Below are 18,274 nucleotides of genomic sequence, written 5' to 3'. Positions count from 1 at the left end.
CAATCGAAAGACAACGAGGGAAACGTCACGGAGGCTGAAAATCCAATACTGTCGCAGAAGGTTATGTTCTGTTACTATAATAATTAGCGTTAATTGTAAATAATATTCAAATAAATTCAATTTGTCATCTCGTTTTTCAATTCTAAATCAATTTTCAGGTTATATCAAAATTAGTTCATGTTATTCTCTACATTACATGAAGGTCAATGACATTATTGTTCCTCGGAAAAAATCAATACTTTCGCGTCTGCGCACATCTCACAATTCACGAGCTATGCACAAGGTCACTTCCGATCTTCAGTCAGATACAAATAAAATGAATACTTCTGAATAATTTCAAGTTAGAAATTTGGTCGAGCATAAAAAGTCGTATGAAACTTGCCTATAATGGTAATTAAGACGCTCGTATGAAAATTATGAAACTCGCTTGCGCTCGTTTCATAAACAAACATATTCGCGTCTTAATTATTATCATTGTAGGCTCGTTGCATAATGTACTATAAAAGTGCTGAGCTCTTGTTTAGAAGGTGTATTTTATGGAAATAGTAAGTTATGATTTCCTTTGTAGCAGACTGCATTTTAAGAACAGTTAAATTATATTACCGCTAATGTTTTTGCATAACAAATTTCTATCCAAATGACTTGAAACTGCAGCTCAGCAATCAATGTAATACTGTAGGTAAGCTATAAAAATATGATGCTTCCAGCTATCTTGCTTTCTGGGAAAATGTTACGCATGTCAATATTTAACTTCCAGGAAAATGAACAACAATTTAAACATCAGAAAAACTAGTATAAAAGGTGAAACTAAATTTCTATACAAAATTCACAACAGAATAGGCAATTGCAATCAACAATATCGCCAACTTATGAAACAAACATTCAGCTACAAAACACGCCAAACAACAACCTATTTGCCATAGAGTTTCATACATATATTTATTAAACCACTCATAGAAATTATTTTCAGACAATTTTAGACAAACGTTACATGATTTCACCAGTGGCGGTTCCTCGAGGGAGGGAAGGGAGGAACGTCCTCCTCACATTTTTCTTCTTTTGAAAGTAAATGCCAAATTAAATATATGCCTTGAAATTCGAGGAAGATTCGATAATTTTTAAGTTCACAGCTATAAGAAAACCTCGGTTGATCGAGTTTTAAACGACGCGCGCTCATGTGCTGCTAGAAAACTGTGAGAAGGATGCGGAATTATTTTTGTGTGGAGGAAAGTCAATCCATTCCTCCTTTACTGCAGTTAACACACATAGACAGCAGCGCGCTAGCGGCCAGAGAAAAAGCAGAGTTTTAAAGCAAGTAAATGAACGGAGAGGGAGGAGATCCTCCTCTGAATCAGCGCATGGGCGGGAAATAGAAACCGACTAGTCGTGCAGCAAGCTCGCTACCGCTGCCATCTATCGATCCTGCATTCAATCAGACTATAACACGTCATCTAGGAGGAGACACAATAAAAACAGTTTTAACGCAAAGCTATGAAAGACATCATATAATTTTTTTAAAATTATAAATCTAAATACAATCATTGCACTTTATATAAGCTATGCTCATGGCTTGAAACATTCGAGGATATCTGAAAGTTGAAGTTGGATTTATATAAAACAAAAAGAAAGTAGGTCTAAGTTAGTATTGCAGATCTTTTTCTCTGAAATTCACTTCCATTCATTGTCTACTAGACAGGACAACAGCCAAGTTGTCAGTTTTGTACAAATATATTTGAAATTGAAGTTACTGCAAACTACATTATTTTTAACATAAAAAATTAATCGGACACCGGCAGCTTTGAACAATAATGACAGTATGACTTTACAATAACTGATATTCTTCAAAAGCATTTGATACTGAACTTGTAAAATGTACATGTGGCAACACAGACCACGTGGGTGGGTGCAGTGTTCTCGCTTTCCTAACAGATTATTTCTCATTCCCATTTTTGTAAAACGGTTCCGGTTACGTGTTAGTAGCTGGTCTCTTCCAACACGTGTGATGCTGTAGTGTGCGTGAAAAATGCTGCGAGGTTGTGAATTTCCTTGTAATTGTTAATTTGCAGAATTATTCAACAATGAATGGAAGTGAAAACATATTATATTTCGGACAATTTAGGAAACTCAGTTTACAAAAAAAAAATTATTGCTATACAAAAGGGAAGGCCAACCCTAACACTACCTGGTCTTACAAGGATGCATGTAGGCTAATTTGTAGCTTGTTTCTCTCAAGAAGGTGTCATTTTACGCCGTTAACTTCTTTCCTCCTCTTAAGAAATATGTAGGAGCCGCCACTGGATTTCACAATGAAAAGAGTAAATTGTTGGGTTAAAAGAACACCGAGGAAGAGATGGTGAAGCCACAACGGGGACGTTCTGTACGCTCGATGCGGCTCAGTGATAAAATGAGTAACTGGGGTAAAGCGACCGGAGCGTGAAACAGGGCACGGGGGCATCGCTAAGACCCTTCACCGCATCCTCCAACACCCAGACTCCCCACTGGATCGATAATACAGACTCAGCTCGACACCCTGTTCCGGAAACAGTTGCCCAGGTCAGGTCTGACTGCCGAAAGCTTCTGACCACCCCGGCCCGATGCGAAGTCGCCCCTTTGTCAATACATATGGCCGCAGTACAGTTGTAGTTTCGCTTCACTGAATCTGAAAGCATCTGCGATTTAAAGAACATTTAAACATTTTGTTTCCTTTCTTTTGTAACTTCTATCTACCACCTCCACTTTCCTGCTCCTCACACTTTCTATACCCTGCCGTTGTAACTGTACCAGCCAAGTTCGACCGTAACTCGTACGTGTTAACGGCATTTGAACTATGAGCACCCCCACCTCTTTGACTTGAGGGGAAAGGACTTGCCAGCTGTCCGCAACTTAATATGACATTCACATTAGGTCATTCGCAGTGGCAGCGGCATTTGAGTTCTTGTAATTTTCAACGGTTTCTCCAAAGACGTCCAGATATTTATTTCACGAATCATGGGAATTACAATATTTTTGTGTCAAAGAGAACGACCAATTAAAATGTCTCATTTCTTCGAAATATTTGCAGTTTACGTCTCAATACAATAGTAAACATTTCGAAAGGTATCATCATTGTGACTACGGACAGTACGTTCTTTCAGTGATGACATTTGACAATATTGAAATAACACTGGAGTCATTAATTTCTATTACTTACTTACTTACAAATGGCTTTTAAGGAACCCGAAGATTCATTGCCGCCCTCACATAAGCCCGCCATCGGTCCCTATCCTGTGCAAGATTAATCCAGTCTCTATCATCATACCCCACCTCCCTCAAATCCATTTTAATATTATCCTCCCATCTACGTCTCGGCCTCCCTAAAGGTCTTTTTCCCTCCGGTCTCCCAACTAACACTCTATATGCATTTCTGGATTCGCCCATACGTGCTACATGCCCTGCCCATCTCAAACGTCTGGATTTTAAGTTCCTAATTATGTCAGGTGAAGAATACAATGTGTGCAGTTCTGTGTTGTATAACTTTCTCCATTCTCCTGTAACTTCATCCCGCTTAGCCCCAAATATTTTCCTAAGCACCTTATTCTCAAACACCCTGAACCTATGTTCCTCTCTCAGAGTGAGAGTCCAAGCTTCACAACCATACAGAAGAACCGGTAATATAACTGTTTTATAAATTCTAACTTTCAGATTTTTGGACAGCAGACTGGATGATAAGAGCTTCTCAACCGAATAATAACACGCATTTCCCATATTTATTCTGCGTTTAATTTCCTCCCGAGTGTCATTTATATTTGTTACTGGTGCTCCAAGATATTTGAATTTTTCCACCTCTTCGAAGGATAAATCTCCAATTTTTATATTTCCATTTCGTACAATATTCTGGTCACGACACATAATCATATACTTTGTCATTAATTTCTATAGCATTTGTATAATTCTATAATTTTTATTTGTAGACACCCTGTTACATGGAAGAAAAACTTAGGCCTACACATGGAAAAATTGCATTCCACGTTGGCTGAAACAGTTGCAGCATACTTGAAATTAGGCACGTAACTTAAATGTACATCTTCAATTACGTCATTAGGATGTGTGTCCGATAACACCTCCTACTTCCCCTTAGCCATCACTTGCTCATTCAACGTTAAGCAGTTTGGGTAGCCTCCCTTTCCTTCCTTCCCCTTTCCTGTGTATTGCGTGCTGCTTTTTATATGGCGTAATGTTTGCCGGCCACTGCAACAGACAATCATTCATTTCATTAATTTATTTTATTCCATAGATCTTACATGAGCAATGAACCTTTAAGATGTGGAACAAGTCAAAATTTTACATTACAATTACAATTTTTACAAATTTTTATAATTTTACAATTTAGTAATTTTCTACAATTTTTACAATTTTGTGCAATTTTTACAATATTTTGGCGAGATGTAGTGAGATGAGGTGAGGTCTGAGGATTCGCCAAAATTTTACGCCTTTTGGTTGGGGAAAACCTCGGAAAAACCCAACAATTCATCAGTAGAGCTGCACAGATTAGTAATCATTTTAAACGCATATACAACTCATCAGCCAAACTATACAAACATATACAATCAAATTAGTTCAATTTACAAACTTATTTTCGTTAAGCTATACAAAATTGTACAATTCATATGAAGTAGATTAATTCAATCTATAAGCTTAAACAATTCATCAGTTGACCATCATTTCTGTCTACTCCTAAGCCCTGCAATGTCTTTAAGTACCTTAGGCCTATTTGATTATGTCACGTCCTTCACTTGTTATATCAACATCAATATTATACACAATTTGATTCAAGGCCTATTTTAATTAAATGTACTGCATCTCAATGATTACAAAATTTCTAGACTTATTATTTTTTTTCAGGAAGGGAAATCATTTCCGAGACTCATCTGCTCGATGTGTTCGAATATTTAGTGGTTTGTTAAAAATAAAACTTCCTTGTCTGATTAAGAAATAAATTATTACTCATAATTGTAAGACATGGATTCGCACTAAAATGAAATAAAATGCGCCAAGTTTATTTACGTCAGTTACGAAAGACTTTCTCTGAATTTATGCCCGTCACTACGAAGCGATTCATGTGCAATATCAGAACTATTCCAAACATAGAGGTTGATTTTCGATATAGACCCGCGCTTTAGGATTCAGTTCCTAGGCCATTTTAAGCATAAAATGTCACATGAACATGGGAACAATTACCGACCGTTAAGGAATTATAGCTGTTTGAATCCTATGAAGGTGGCAGTGATTCTGAGCAAAATTAAGAATTATTCACTTAAAATAAACAGAAATATTAATTCAAAATACTATATTAATCATAAAATAAACATACCTGTTTGAAAGCAGATTTTCAAATATCTCTCCTTCAGTTCATTTGACCGCACGGACATGGATGAATATATAATAGGATGCGAAACTTACTGAGTTTCCCGTAACACATACTAGAGGCGCTGTTGTAGAAAATGATCTTGCTGCCACCTGTTAGAGGGAGGAGCGTTATTACATCTAGCAGCGCATCAAGTAGCGAAAAGAGTAATTACTCCAGGCATTTAGCAGCGTACCTGGTGACGAAAATGTTAAACTGTGCAGAAAGTATTCCCTCCCAGCCTCATCGACATTCAAAACTAACCCAATTTAAAATAAAACATTTACATTTTTATTCCTCACAGCAGCTTCTACTGAAAATTCTTACCGGAGCCAACAGGAAGATAAAAGAGACGATCTATTTTACACTACCCAATTAAAATATAACCAGACACAGACAAAAAAATAAAGCAAAAGGTTAGATAATTGGGATTGTATTCTTTGGGTATTTATTGTACAGCGCAATGGAAAAGTCTGCAAGAACTACTTAGATAGTTCATTATATTACTATTACTTTACAATACATTCAACAACACTATTTTTACAACGTCCATAAACATCACTGTTTAACATAACTGCTTATACACACGCGTAATATCACTTTATGTTCACTTATTAGCAAGTTTCTGTCTGCCATCTTGTCTCCTCGTCGAGTCCTCGAGCAATATCTCGAACGGATTAATAGAGAACTCTGGGTAATGTACCCAACACGTATTTCTAATGTTCACCATCTACGACGTTGGGCGCTGATCATCTTATTTCAGCCCTCCCCCCCCACTGCCAGATGGTGCTGACCGCAGTTTCGCATCCTATTATATATTTATCCATGGCACGGATATGAATGTCGCGCGCGTTGCGTACTGCACGGCACGGCTATCTCTGATGAGCGCAGCTGATAATCGTCAGACCTGTCTTTCTCTTCCCCCCCCGTACTTCATGTCACAGCTCAACCCTCCGTTTAGTTTACGTTCCAATGTTTTTATTACGATGCAAGCAATTCCAAAGCCTGATTCACAATATGACGTTTGGATTTTTACGAATAATTTTCAAACTAATGATAACCGAATACATGTTCACGGGGCATTTTATGCTCAAAATGGCCTAAAGAACTGATTACTAAAGCGCGGGTCATTAATTGTGAAACACTCTGTATAGTTAGGGATTTCTGAGCGGCAACAGAAAACCATTGTCAGGTTAAAAAAATCTGAAAGGTATTCCCAACCGTCTATTCCCTTTATTTATCCATATGACATTCAGGCATCCCTCTTTCCTTAATTTTATTATCGACCATTTCTCTGGAGGTCTCGAATGATTTTCGTTGCTTTCCTCTCCATTATAGTGTTCACATTAAAACTTGCTTTGTTAGTTTGCCTTCGGTTCATTCGTAGTACGTGACGTAATATTATTGGCAATTTAGTTTTCATGTCGCCATAGAGGTACCCACGATTCTTCAAATCATTCTTTTAACTAATTTCTCCATTGTCTACTTCTCGCTGCTTGTCTTCAGAAACCCACCTACGTAATTGTTTATGACTGTTATTTCATTTGCCGTACCTTACTTTTATGTATACCCTTACAGTGCTTTTTATTATATTACACATGATGTTAAAAATTTGATGTCATGACCATATTCCGTGACATAAAAATGCTGAGAATGCTTTTACGTTCCTTATTATAGTCGTACTTGCGCAGATAAAAGTGAGTTTTATGTCTTCTTATCAGAGTGCAGTAGAGGTAGCAAATTCTTTTCTTTGTAGAAGCAAAATAGAGATAGAAAATTCATTTTCATTTCTTCATACATCTATGATCTTTCAGGAATTGGTCTCGTAGAGTTGAGGTTTTAGTATTAGGAAGTCGACTTCTTACTTTTAAGTCACGGTGCATGGTCACTTACTGTCAGATCATTTTTCTTTGTTTGAATAGTGTTACATTGTAGGCCTATTAATTTATTTTCTGTTATGGGAACGTATACTTTGTCACTTGTAGTCCATATAAACATGTTATTTTTTTTAATTTAGTAGATTACATCCTCCTGAATGTTAAACATAAACGTGGTAAAATTAAGGTTTAAGAATTTAAATTATTTACGATAATGTTACTGAGTGTATTATAAATTCATTTAAAAACATTCACATTATTACTCACCTGAAAAACTATATTAAACCCGGTTTCCAAAGACCACACCTTCTGGAGCAATAGATACAGGAAGTCGCCCGAGTGTGAACTGCGCTCGCCGCATATCCAAATTACCATTGTTCGGATTGTAGATAGGCACTTTGTACCAGCATTGCCTTATCTCTAACCTTGACCCTGATGTCACGAGACTTTGTGTCGCTGCTATCAGCTGCACTGTAACACACAGAGCTTCTGATGTTCAGATGGAGAGAGGTTCACAAGGATGTGTGTTACAAAAGAAAGAACCGTGATTTTATCCAAAGCTATTCAAAATCGAACACATGTACAGTAGCGTGCAAATTAATCCGAACAACGTAATTACTTATGCAAAAACACTCAAACGGGATAAAAAAAAAAAGGATCTAAGATATACCTCAGTAATCTATGTGGCCTCCCTTGTTCCTAATAACAGCTCTGAGACGATTTGGCATAGATTCCACTAATTTCCCACAAATATTCTTCATTTCTTCATCGCGAAACCATACAGCAATGAGGGCAGAAATCATCTTCTCCTTTGTAGAACAATCCATTTTTGCATTCTTCTTTTGCAAATTGACCACAAGTTCTCAATGGGGTTGGTGTCGGGTGAGTTGCCTGGCCAGAGGAGTACCTGAATATTCTTCTTGTTGAAGAATTCTGTAGTTTTTCGAGACGTATGGCATGGTGCCAGGTCTTGTTGGAACACACCTCTGCCATTCGAAAATGATTTTTGCAGCTGGGGTACGATTCTGGTTTCCAATAAGTGAATATATTTGTCAGAATTCATCATTCCCTTGATAGGTATTAATGCTCCAGGGCCTTCATGTGTAAAACAACCCCAAAACATTACTTTAGGGGGGTATTTGGATGCTTGTTGGAGATGAGCTGCTGTTACTTTTTCGGATCCTTTCCGTACGTAAGAAACACGGTGGCCGTGGACCTCGAAATGAGACTCATCGGAAAAAGTACATTCTTCCAGTCATTCACTGTCCAGTGTTGATGTAATTTTGCCCACATTAAGCGTTTTTTTGCACATAACAGGAGTTAGCAGTTGCTTCTTAATAGGCTTACGAGCCCTTCGTCCAGCTTCCAAAAGCCTACTCCGCACTGTTGTGACGTGAATATTCGCCCCAGTGGTAGCCTTTAACTCGTGGGTTAAGTCGACAGCAGATAGTCTAGGATTTAATTTACTTTTCCTGACAATTAAACGATCATCTGCAGGTGAAGTCTTCCTTTTCCGGCCACAGTTTCCTTTTTTCTGGGGTGTGATGGATCCAGTCTCCCTGTATCGTTTTATAATCGAATTAACAGTAGCCAAACCGATGTGAAATTCTGCAGCTATTTGCCTCTGTGTCATAGAAGAATGCTCTGCTAATGTTATAATTTTAGACCGTTTTCGTGGAGTTGTATCCATTTGTGAAGACGACAGAATGTACCTACACAGGATTGCAGTATTAAGTCTTCAACACAACTGAAATGCTTATAAGTACAAAACGACAGGCAAAATGTCACATATTATAAAAGAAATAATGACAGACCTTCAACAATGGAATTAGAATTACACGTACTACAGATGTCAATTAAAGCGGTATGAGCAGCTGTGAGGCCAACAATGACAGAAAATGTAAAAATATGTCGTGTTCGGATTAATTTGCACGCTACTGTATATATGAACTCCTTTCTTCACAATTATCTCAGGAAAGAGATCCTAGAATATGTCACAATATTTGTTAATCATCCTCACCTTGCATATCATCACTGAGTTTTGAAAGTAATGTGCTCTTCCTGCTATAAGTTACTAAACGTGACAATGCAGTCCAGAATATGGGTTGCCATGTTAGTTTCTTAATTTGTTCCATTGTGTTGTTATTATCTTTTATAGAGGCACAGTTTACTTAGTGTTGTAATTTTCGTTGTTCCAGAGTAAGAAGATGGAGACACGCGACGGAAGGAAGTTACTGCGCACCATGTCCTTCATATCCTCACGAGCCCGTGCCTTGCGGCAGAGGTTCGTCCCCACCCAGAGATCCATGTCTGACACCTGGCAAGACCACCAGACCGAAGGGTACATCGACGATGACCCACACCTACCGTCACCAGACCTCGGAGGCTCGATGCTCTCGCTCTTAAACGAGCAAATGATTTCCTGGGATAACAACGCGGAAGCCAACAACACGGGTTCAGTGTTCCGCGCACAGCGCTCGAGATCTCTGGACTCTCTAGGATCTGTGCCCGCAATCAGCCCACCGTCGACACTACAGTTTCAGAGGGGAATCTCGTGCAGTGCGCAGGACACTGTCAACACCAAGATCCCACGCCCCACCGTATCAGGTCTTCTCATAGCAGATCTCACTGATGCCTTGACGCCGTCTTATCCTGCCTCACCCATCCCGAAGATTCCAGGACCTCCTCCTTCTCCGCTACGAAAATCCGCTCCCACAACACCGAGGCCAATCGAAACGTCTTCCTCAAACGCACCAGTTTCACCATTTTTAAACACTTACATTCCAAAAATCCCCGGGCCTCCACCATCGCCAAAACCCTCGCGACCTTCATCACCACCTTCTTCAAAATTTGGGGACATGAGTTCAATTAAATCAACAATTGCAGCACCTCGTACCCCTAATATTATTTGTCCAACAACACCGAAGTACGGCGAGTCATTTTATACGGATTCTCGCGCGACACACAGTCTCCCGGTATCTCCGAAGTATTCTAGCCCGACTCCTAAACTGCTGGACACGTCCTTCTTCGAATCTCAGATAATACCCAGAATCCCCGGTCCTCCGCCATCTCCGAAGTTGTTGAGACCAGCCGGAACGTCGCGCTCCACCTCACCCAAACCTCAAGATCAGGTGCGACTCCTGGACGACTGCTCAACAGACTCGTCCAAAGAGCCAGAGTCATCCTCGTCACCCGCGAGTAAACCTGCCGTTTCCGGCGAATCGGAGTCGTTTGACCACGAGGAAAATCGAGACATTATAGTCGAAGGTTCCTTGCCGACAAGACCGACTCTATTCGATCTCCGACCTCGTCCAAAATTGAAACACCAGTGGTCGATGGACGAAACCAGGACACTTTCTTCTATGGCCAGACAGAACGAGATCATCGGCACCAATACGTGCGCCTTGAAGCCGGCGGAGAAGAGACGTCGTTTCTTCATGAGGAAACAGACGAACTCGGCGCCCGATTCATTTGACGGGCCGTACCAGGTGCCGCCTGGGAAGCACAAGGAGCACCACTCCGTGAGTTTCTGCCTGGGGAGCGTGCGACGGTGCCGCGGCTCGGACAGCTCCATCCAGCCTCCCGCTTTACCCACCATCAGTAAGTAAAGATTTCTATTTACTCTACTCAAAGTTAATTCATACATTTATAATGTAACGACTTCATGTTCAAAGGCATCGGCATTGTAACTCTTGTTTCTTTGTTGCAAACTTCACTAAACTTACACAATGCTAACTTGATTTTGAAACCTTGTAAGTAATTTTGGAACAGTAGTTTATATAATACTATAAAACAAATAGCGTTAGAAGAGCTCCATCGCAGTAAGCACAAAGGCACAGACATGATGAAATAAGAGACTAGGTTTACATGACTTCTTTCGGTTGAGTCATAGGACGACTAATTCTATCAATGTGAAATTATTAAAACCTTAAAAAAAAAAATAACAGTGTATGTTTAGCTGTTACAATTATCATAATACTAGGTGCTGACAGTGTTTGCCATGAAACTGGAAGAAAGTTCATCATGTTGAAGTAAAGATTGATATTGTCATCAACAATTGTTTTCGAGTTTTTGGTGTATAGATGGCATGGCAGTGCTTCAAAAGAGTTTTCGGGAGCTTGGAAACTTAATTAAGTATGAAATATTTATTCTCCAATAATTTCTTCCAGCAATGACTTCGAGCTGTTGGATTTATTTTACGTAATGCAGTACTCGTATTAACAGTTATATGGCTGTAGTTACGAGTCTTGCTGTCAAAACATTAATAGTGTATTCTGAAATATGCTTAGGAAGATATTCTTCTCAGATGACTTCAATTGAAGTCGTGTGTAAGTTTCATTTCTTTTTAGCAATTCTTGCTAATCGAGTATTTAATAGCCTACTCTTTATAACTCTTTGTACACTACGACTATTAAACGTAGGCCTACTCTTCTGCAATTTTAACACTGACTTCATTTGCCTCGTTTCGTGTAGGTCTATCATTTGCAATACTAAAATAGCCTGGAGGGAAAGACTTGGTGTAGTACGATTTCCGTTGCTGATATGGAAAGGGCTTGGAGCTTCTCAGGCTATTCTTCTACTCTATCAGGACTAAAGCATGATGGCCCATCTATCAACATCGTATTCACGAATGTCACACGAGCCACCTGTCACACATGGACAATCATCACTAGGGACCGTATTTTTTTGGTGAATTAAAATTGATGATTTCGGTGTCAAACTTGCCACTGTTTTGATTGGGATTTCGTGAAATAAGTTGTCAATTAAATACATTATGCTGTATTTAAAATAAAATTTTCTCTAGCTGTTTTTCTTTTTACTTGCACAATCAAACATCGGTATCACCAAAATATAAACTAAGCCCGATACTATTATTTCTACATTTTTACAAAGATTTGTGCGAGAGTCGGTGAGTGTTTTTTTGCACGCATTAGATGTAGGGAACCACACTGTCTGCAAACAATTCGCACTAAATTCACTGTGGTCCTCTACTAGTTGCAGCAAAGATTGAAGATGTGTTGTATGTTACTACAGAAACCGATCTTTTTCGATAGGCATACAGATAAGAAAAAAGAATGTATACACTATCCATAGAGAAAATACACAAATATTGGCGTTACCATGGAATGACAAATTAACCGAAAGAAAATTCATAAACATGCCTTTTTAACAATATTGAATAAAACGTTGTTCATATTTCGTAGCTTTTGCGATAAAGGCAGTATATTGCGATATTATTGACATATTTCGCACAGTGATTAGAATTTCGCGATAATGCGCTAGTTTGTTTTGTTTATGTATGGTATTTTTGGTATCTAGAAGGGTAAATGTAACAATTAATATAATTGTGGAAAATTTACCAAAAAATAGGATCCTATTCATCACTTATGTAGGGCGTACAATGGGCCAAATTAAGCGCAAGTGCAAGGAAACGTACCGGGTGAAAAGCCAGCCTGGCAAGTAATATACTTAAAAACTCTTAAGAACACACATTTCCTTTAGCATATTTTTAGGTGCGAATTTTAATAAACAAAAATATATTCTGATTACAAAACAGAAGGCTGTTTTATGTGAATGTGTTCAATATTAATTGCACGCATCTACTTAAAGCGGAAAATGGGTGAAATTTCGAGAGCAAATATCACTTTTTCGTTTTACTATAAAAGTAACTTACAGATCCTAATCTATGTCTCACTAAAATTTCTGAACATTACCGTGCTTTGTAATGGGAGCGCTTGTATTTGGACAGAGCTCCTGACTAAAGTAGGAATTGTTACTGAATGCATGTCATGAAACAGATTTCAGCAAATAAGAAGGAATATACATTTTAATTACAATAGTAGTAGTGACAGGGGAAATAAGTACTATAAATTCAGACTTTTCTATTATTTAGTTATTCAACTTTGATGAAATTCGTTGTTTTTGTAACAACCTAAAACTTGATCCAAGTATGGTCAAATATTATGTAGACCAGTGGTCGTCAGCACTCGCTGAAATGGGTAAAGGGTAAGCGGAGCAACGTGTTGTGCTCCGCCGTGCAGAAAGAAGAGGTCTTCTCCGCGGGTAAGAGACGCTAGCCCCAGGGTGCTCTGTGCAGATGACCGCTGATGTAGACTGTCTTTGAAAATGTATATGAGAGGCAAACCATTAAAATTTGGCTACAAGTTCAGGATGTATTGCAGTTATATGATTATCCTTTCAGATTTTGTTGATGACGGAGGAAAATTTGCTCCGGCGCCGAAGATCGAACCCAGGACCCCCTGTACTACGCACTGGGTGCTCTACCACTGAGTTACGCCGAGGTTCGGCGCCGGAGTTAATTTCTCTCCGTCATCAACAAATAATAATCATAATAGATAATTCTGTATGACCAAAAAATTAATAATCTTTACATAGATCTTTCAGATTTTACCTATTAGAGACAAAAAGAGTGTTGAGCTACTCTCAGTGACTTTGTAGAATCACTTCTGTGTGTGATAATACATCCAAATCAACATGCTGTTTTTATATTGGCAACTCCTTTTCATCTTACAAACTGTCTGTAGCCAGAAACAAGTAAGTTGTTCCTATTGTTCAAGAGGAAAACCGACATCTATCTGTGTGAAATGTAGAAGAGAAATCTTTGCTAGGATTTAAACCGTACCACAGATCCTAAGACAGAAGGAACAAGAGTGAAAGTGAAGTACATATAAATGTCTACATATGATCTCAATGTCCTATGTATATGTGCTATATCTCATTAATTTTATGCAATTTTTCTAAAAGTTTTTATCGACTTAATCAAGACAATTTTTCCAAAATGTTTGTATAGTCTTAATTAATCAATATTCCAAAATGTTTGTATAGTCTTAATTAAGCAATTTTTCCAAAATATTTGTATAGTCTTAATTAAGCAATTTTTTCAAAATATTTGTATAGTCTTAATTAAGCAATTTTTCCAAAATGTTTATATAGTCTTAATTAAATTGTGTATTGTACTGTAATTGGTTTAACAAGATACGAAGAGAATTAACGAGTCAGTAATACAAAACATTAAATATTCCAAATGCTTAACAAGGACTGGTGTATGATTTTTATGGGGTAGTACTAAGTTGTAAATAGCCTTGGTATCAGGAAGGTTAATTGTAATTCCAAAATGTGAATATTTTACTACTTTTTACGGCAAAATTAATAGAATATGCTGTACTAATTCGTGTGCAAGCCGACCCAGCCACAATGTTATTTCTACAACTTCAGCGGGCTTTGCTTGCTGACAGATAATCGTTATGTTCTGTCATATTTTGTGGTGTCATAAAGCCGCAAGTGAAATCCAATAAAGCAAATCTGATTTGGCGATGGATCGATGCCGGTACCGATTTTACAATGGATAACAAAGCAGTTTTGACAAACTTGCCAAAAAAGTAAGCCTACGGATTGCGAGATTCATCGGCTCAGTTATTTGTCTATTGCAAATAATTGTGACTTTCACCCAAAACGGGATGAATGGCAACGCACTTTGCTACACAGTACTCTATCGCAATGCTAATGTATTAGAATGAACTTCAATTAAAATGCAATAATAACACTCTAGCATTGTTTACCAGTCTGTTAGACTTCAGCGAATGCATATTCCCAATATTTTGTCGATTTCTAGTTATCACGTAGGTACTGTTTCCTTCTGCTTTCGTGTTCGAGAGCGGCGCTAAATCTTTGGCATAGTGTCTTCCGGGAGGGAATGAATAAGCTGTGAGTCCCTTGTTCCAGTGTCCCGAAACGATCACCCTGATTTCAGACTGTTACTGCTTACCACTGATGTCATTGAGATCTGATTGTCCTTTGTAATTGAAATGCTGCAATCTCAAAGTTTAGGTGACTATATGCTTCAGTTCCCAATTCCGCCGCTAGGAGCGCTGTAGCTACTTGTTATATGAAATGGCTTCGCTACAGGAAAAAGCACGGCACAGTGTGTACTGTATAAATTTCACGAAAGGATCCCTGCTTCTCGAGAGAAGTATAGTCGTTGCGGGGTAAGAGGAGAGGGTAAGTTAGTAACTCAGCGCTTCTGAAGGAGCAGGTGGACGGAGGTGGTGTCATTGGCCGACTGGGACAAACAAGGCTCAGTCATTGGCCGGTCGATTCTGTGTCGGGTTTTGGTTGAAAGAGTGGGGGAAGAGCTCGCATTCCTTACTCGGATTTTCTCCTGAAATGCGAACACTACCATCAAAGTTAAAGAACGAAGGAAGCAAGAAAGCCAGAAAGCGAGGAAGGAAGGCAGAATGCAAAGAAGAAATGGAGGAAGAGAGAAATAAAAAGAGGAAGGAAAGAAGAGAGGAAGGTAGGGAGTAAGAGAGAATAGAAGAAAGAGAGGAAGAAAGAAAGAGAGAAAGGAAGGAAGAGAGGAAGATAGGGATTAAGAGAGGAAGGAAGTAAGAAAGAGAAGAAGGAAGAACGAGGGGAAGGAAGGAAGAGAGGAAGATAGGGAGTAAGAGAGAAAGGAAGTAAGAAAGAGAAGAAGGAAGAAAGAGAGGAAGGAAGAAAGGAAGAAGGAAAGAAGGGAGAAAAGAAATAAAGAAGGAAGGAAGCGAAGGAGGTAGGGAGTAAGAAATGATGGAAGAAAGAGAAGAAGGTAGGAAATAAGAGAAGAGGGTGGAAGAGAACAAGGTAGGGAGTAAGAAATGAAGGAAGAAAGAGAAGAAGGTAGGGAGTAAGAGAAGAAGATGGGAAGAGAAGAAGGGAGGGAGTAAGAAATGAAGGAAGAAAGAGAAGAAGGTAGGGAGTAAGAGAAGAAGGTGGGAAGAGAAGAAGGGAGGGAGTAAGATAAGAAGATGGGAAGAGAAGAAGGTAGGGTGTAAGAAATAAAGGAAGAAAGAGAAGAAGGTAGGGAGTAAGAGAAGAAGGTGGCAAGAGAGGAAGGGAGGGAGTAAGAAATGAAGGAAGGAAGAGAAGAAGATAGGAAATAAGAGAAGAAGGTGGGAAGAGAAGAAGGTAGGGAGTAAGAGAAGAAGGTGGGAAGAGAAGAAGGGAGGGAGTAAGAAATGAAGGAAGGAAGAGAAGAAGATAGGAAATAGGAGAAGAAGGTGGGAAGAGAAGAAGGTAGGGAGTAAGAAATGAAGGAAGAAAGAGAAGAAGGTAGGGAGTAAGAGAAGAAGGTGGCAAGAGAAGAAGAGAGGGAGTAAGAAATGAAGGAAGAAAGAGAAGAAGATAGGGAGTAAGAGAAGAAGGTGGCAAGAGAAGAAGAGAGGGAGTAAGAAATGAAGGAAGAAAGAGAAGAAGGTAGGGAGTAAGAGAAGAAGGTGGCAAGAGAAGAAGAGAGGGAGTAAGAAATGAAGGAAGAAAGAGAAGAAGGTAGGGAGTAAGAGAAGAAGGTGGCAAGAGAAGAAGAGAGGGAGTAAGAGAAGAAGGTGGGAAGAGAAGAAGGTAGGGAGTAAGAAATGAAGGAAGAAAGAGAAGAAGATAGGAAATAAGAGAAGAAGGTGGGAAATAAAAGAGAAAGGAAGAAATAGAAGAAGGTAGGGAGAAAGTGAGGTAGGAAGAGAGAAAAGAAGGTGGGGAGTAAGAGAGGAAGGATGAAATACAAGAAGGTAGGGAGTAAGAGAAGAAAGAGAGGAAGAAGGAAGCAAGCGCAATTCTCGCGGCCGATATTCGCCTATCTGTATTTAACTTGGCTCTGCTGTCCGTTTCGCGTTATTAGCGATAGTTTCCCTCCGTATCACAATTATCGAAATCGCAGATGTCAAAAGCGCGCCCTTTCTTGTGAATTGTATTTATTGCTGTGGACGGTGGATGCGCGTGGTCGGCGAGTTTATTTTGATCGCGTAGGCGGGCAACGCCACAACGCGACGCCGAGCGTGGCCAGCTAGCGCACCAGCGGACGCGCCTTCCTGGCCAATGTGTTGGAAGCGATTGCTTCACGCGCTGCTGCCACCCCGGCTTCACTCTCGTCTTACGACGGCCGTGGCAGATCTCTGTAGTCGCCATGCTGACCCCAAGACCGCGACTAAGACAATTGAGAAGCAATTTGCGAGCGATAACTCGCACAGATACAGAAAATGTGTTGCCAATCTCATACTTTCTGATATCATCGACTACGGTTTCGCGCAATTTTATTGTCAGCAATGACAGCTAAAAATAAGTTAAAGGAAAATCTGTTCAGTAAGGGTGCTATGCATAAGGTTCGTTCCAACAAGCGGTTCATGGATCAGTTCATGTACGGTTCCTGTACCATCTTATGCGCATGCGCCAGTTGAGCATCTGCTATGGGATGGAAACTGGACTGGACGCTGTTGGAACGCTTTCGCGGATCGTTATGTACTAAATCCAGAGATGCTATAACTGTGGTCATCTTTGCTAAGAACGGGATGCTTATTATTATCGTTTTGCAGCTAATTCTAATTGCAGAAAATAGAATTTCGATCATTTTCTATAAAAAGATGACAAAAAATATGGAAGGCAAGAATTCCGCAAATTCAATGTTGTGTACTGGGGAACTCTCATCTAAAAAATAGTTCTTTTTTTTTAATTATTATTGTATCTACGTTATTTATTACACTTTTAATCAAAGCTGCATGTTGAAATTGTAATTAACTATTTAAATACCCAAATAATTTCCATTCCCTTTCTTTTTGGCGAAACTTTAAATTAAATCTCTAGTTTTATTATTCGTGTGTACTGTCACTTTTCATCTTTAACCTCAATGATGTGAACAGTCGACCATGTCTTTCTTCAGTATCCAGGAGACGTTGGTGAGCTTATGCGCATGCGCGTCTCTCGTACTCTTCCGTACATGCCTCAATCCACGGACTATTTCTGACCGTTCCGAACCCGTGTCAAAAGCTTGTTGGAACGCCCGACTGCAGTACATGTTTCCGGTTCAGGACTGGTTCGGATTGTGTTGGAACGCTTTTGTTGTACTGCGCATGCTCACGATGGTTACGGACGGTTCCTGACTGCTGTTGGAACGAACCTATAGACATTTCGCTAGCCCGTGCTACGAGCGTGCAAAACTAGCCCCGGCTATCGACTGATTACTTGTACA

General features: G+C 39.3%; 1 protein-coding gene across 2 annotated transcripts in view; it reads left to right on the top strand.

Annotated features, from left to right (window-relative positions):
* Positions 1 to 18,274, top strand: part of LOC138707443 (uncharacterized) — a 642,910-nt gene that overhangs the window by 363,704 nt on the left and 260,932 nt on the right. For both annotated transcript variants that reach the window (XM_069836867.1, XM_069836866.1), the window contains exon 3: positions 9,459 to 10,860. In XM_069836867.1, the coding sequence (XP_069692968.1) occupies positions 9,468 to 10,860 (1,393 nt within the window). In that variant the 5' untranslated portion in view covers positions 9,459 to 9,467. The remainder of the gene's footprint in view (positions 1 to 9,458; positions 10,861 to 18,274) is intronic.

The sequence above is a fragment of the Periplaneta americana genome, chromosome 10 (genome assembly GCF_040183065.1).
Source record: "Periplaneta americana isolate PAMFEO1 chromosome 10, P.americana_PAMFEO1_priV1, whole genome shotgun sequence".
Classification (NCBI taxonomy): domain Eukaryota; kingdom Metazoa; phylum Arthropoda; class Insecta; order Blattodea; family Blattidae; genus Periplaneta; species Periplaneta americana.
Note: the sequence above shows the minus strand (reverse complement) of the source record. Positions and strands in the feature narration are given on the sequence as shown.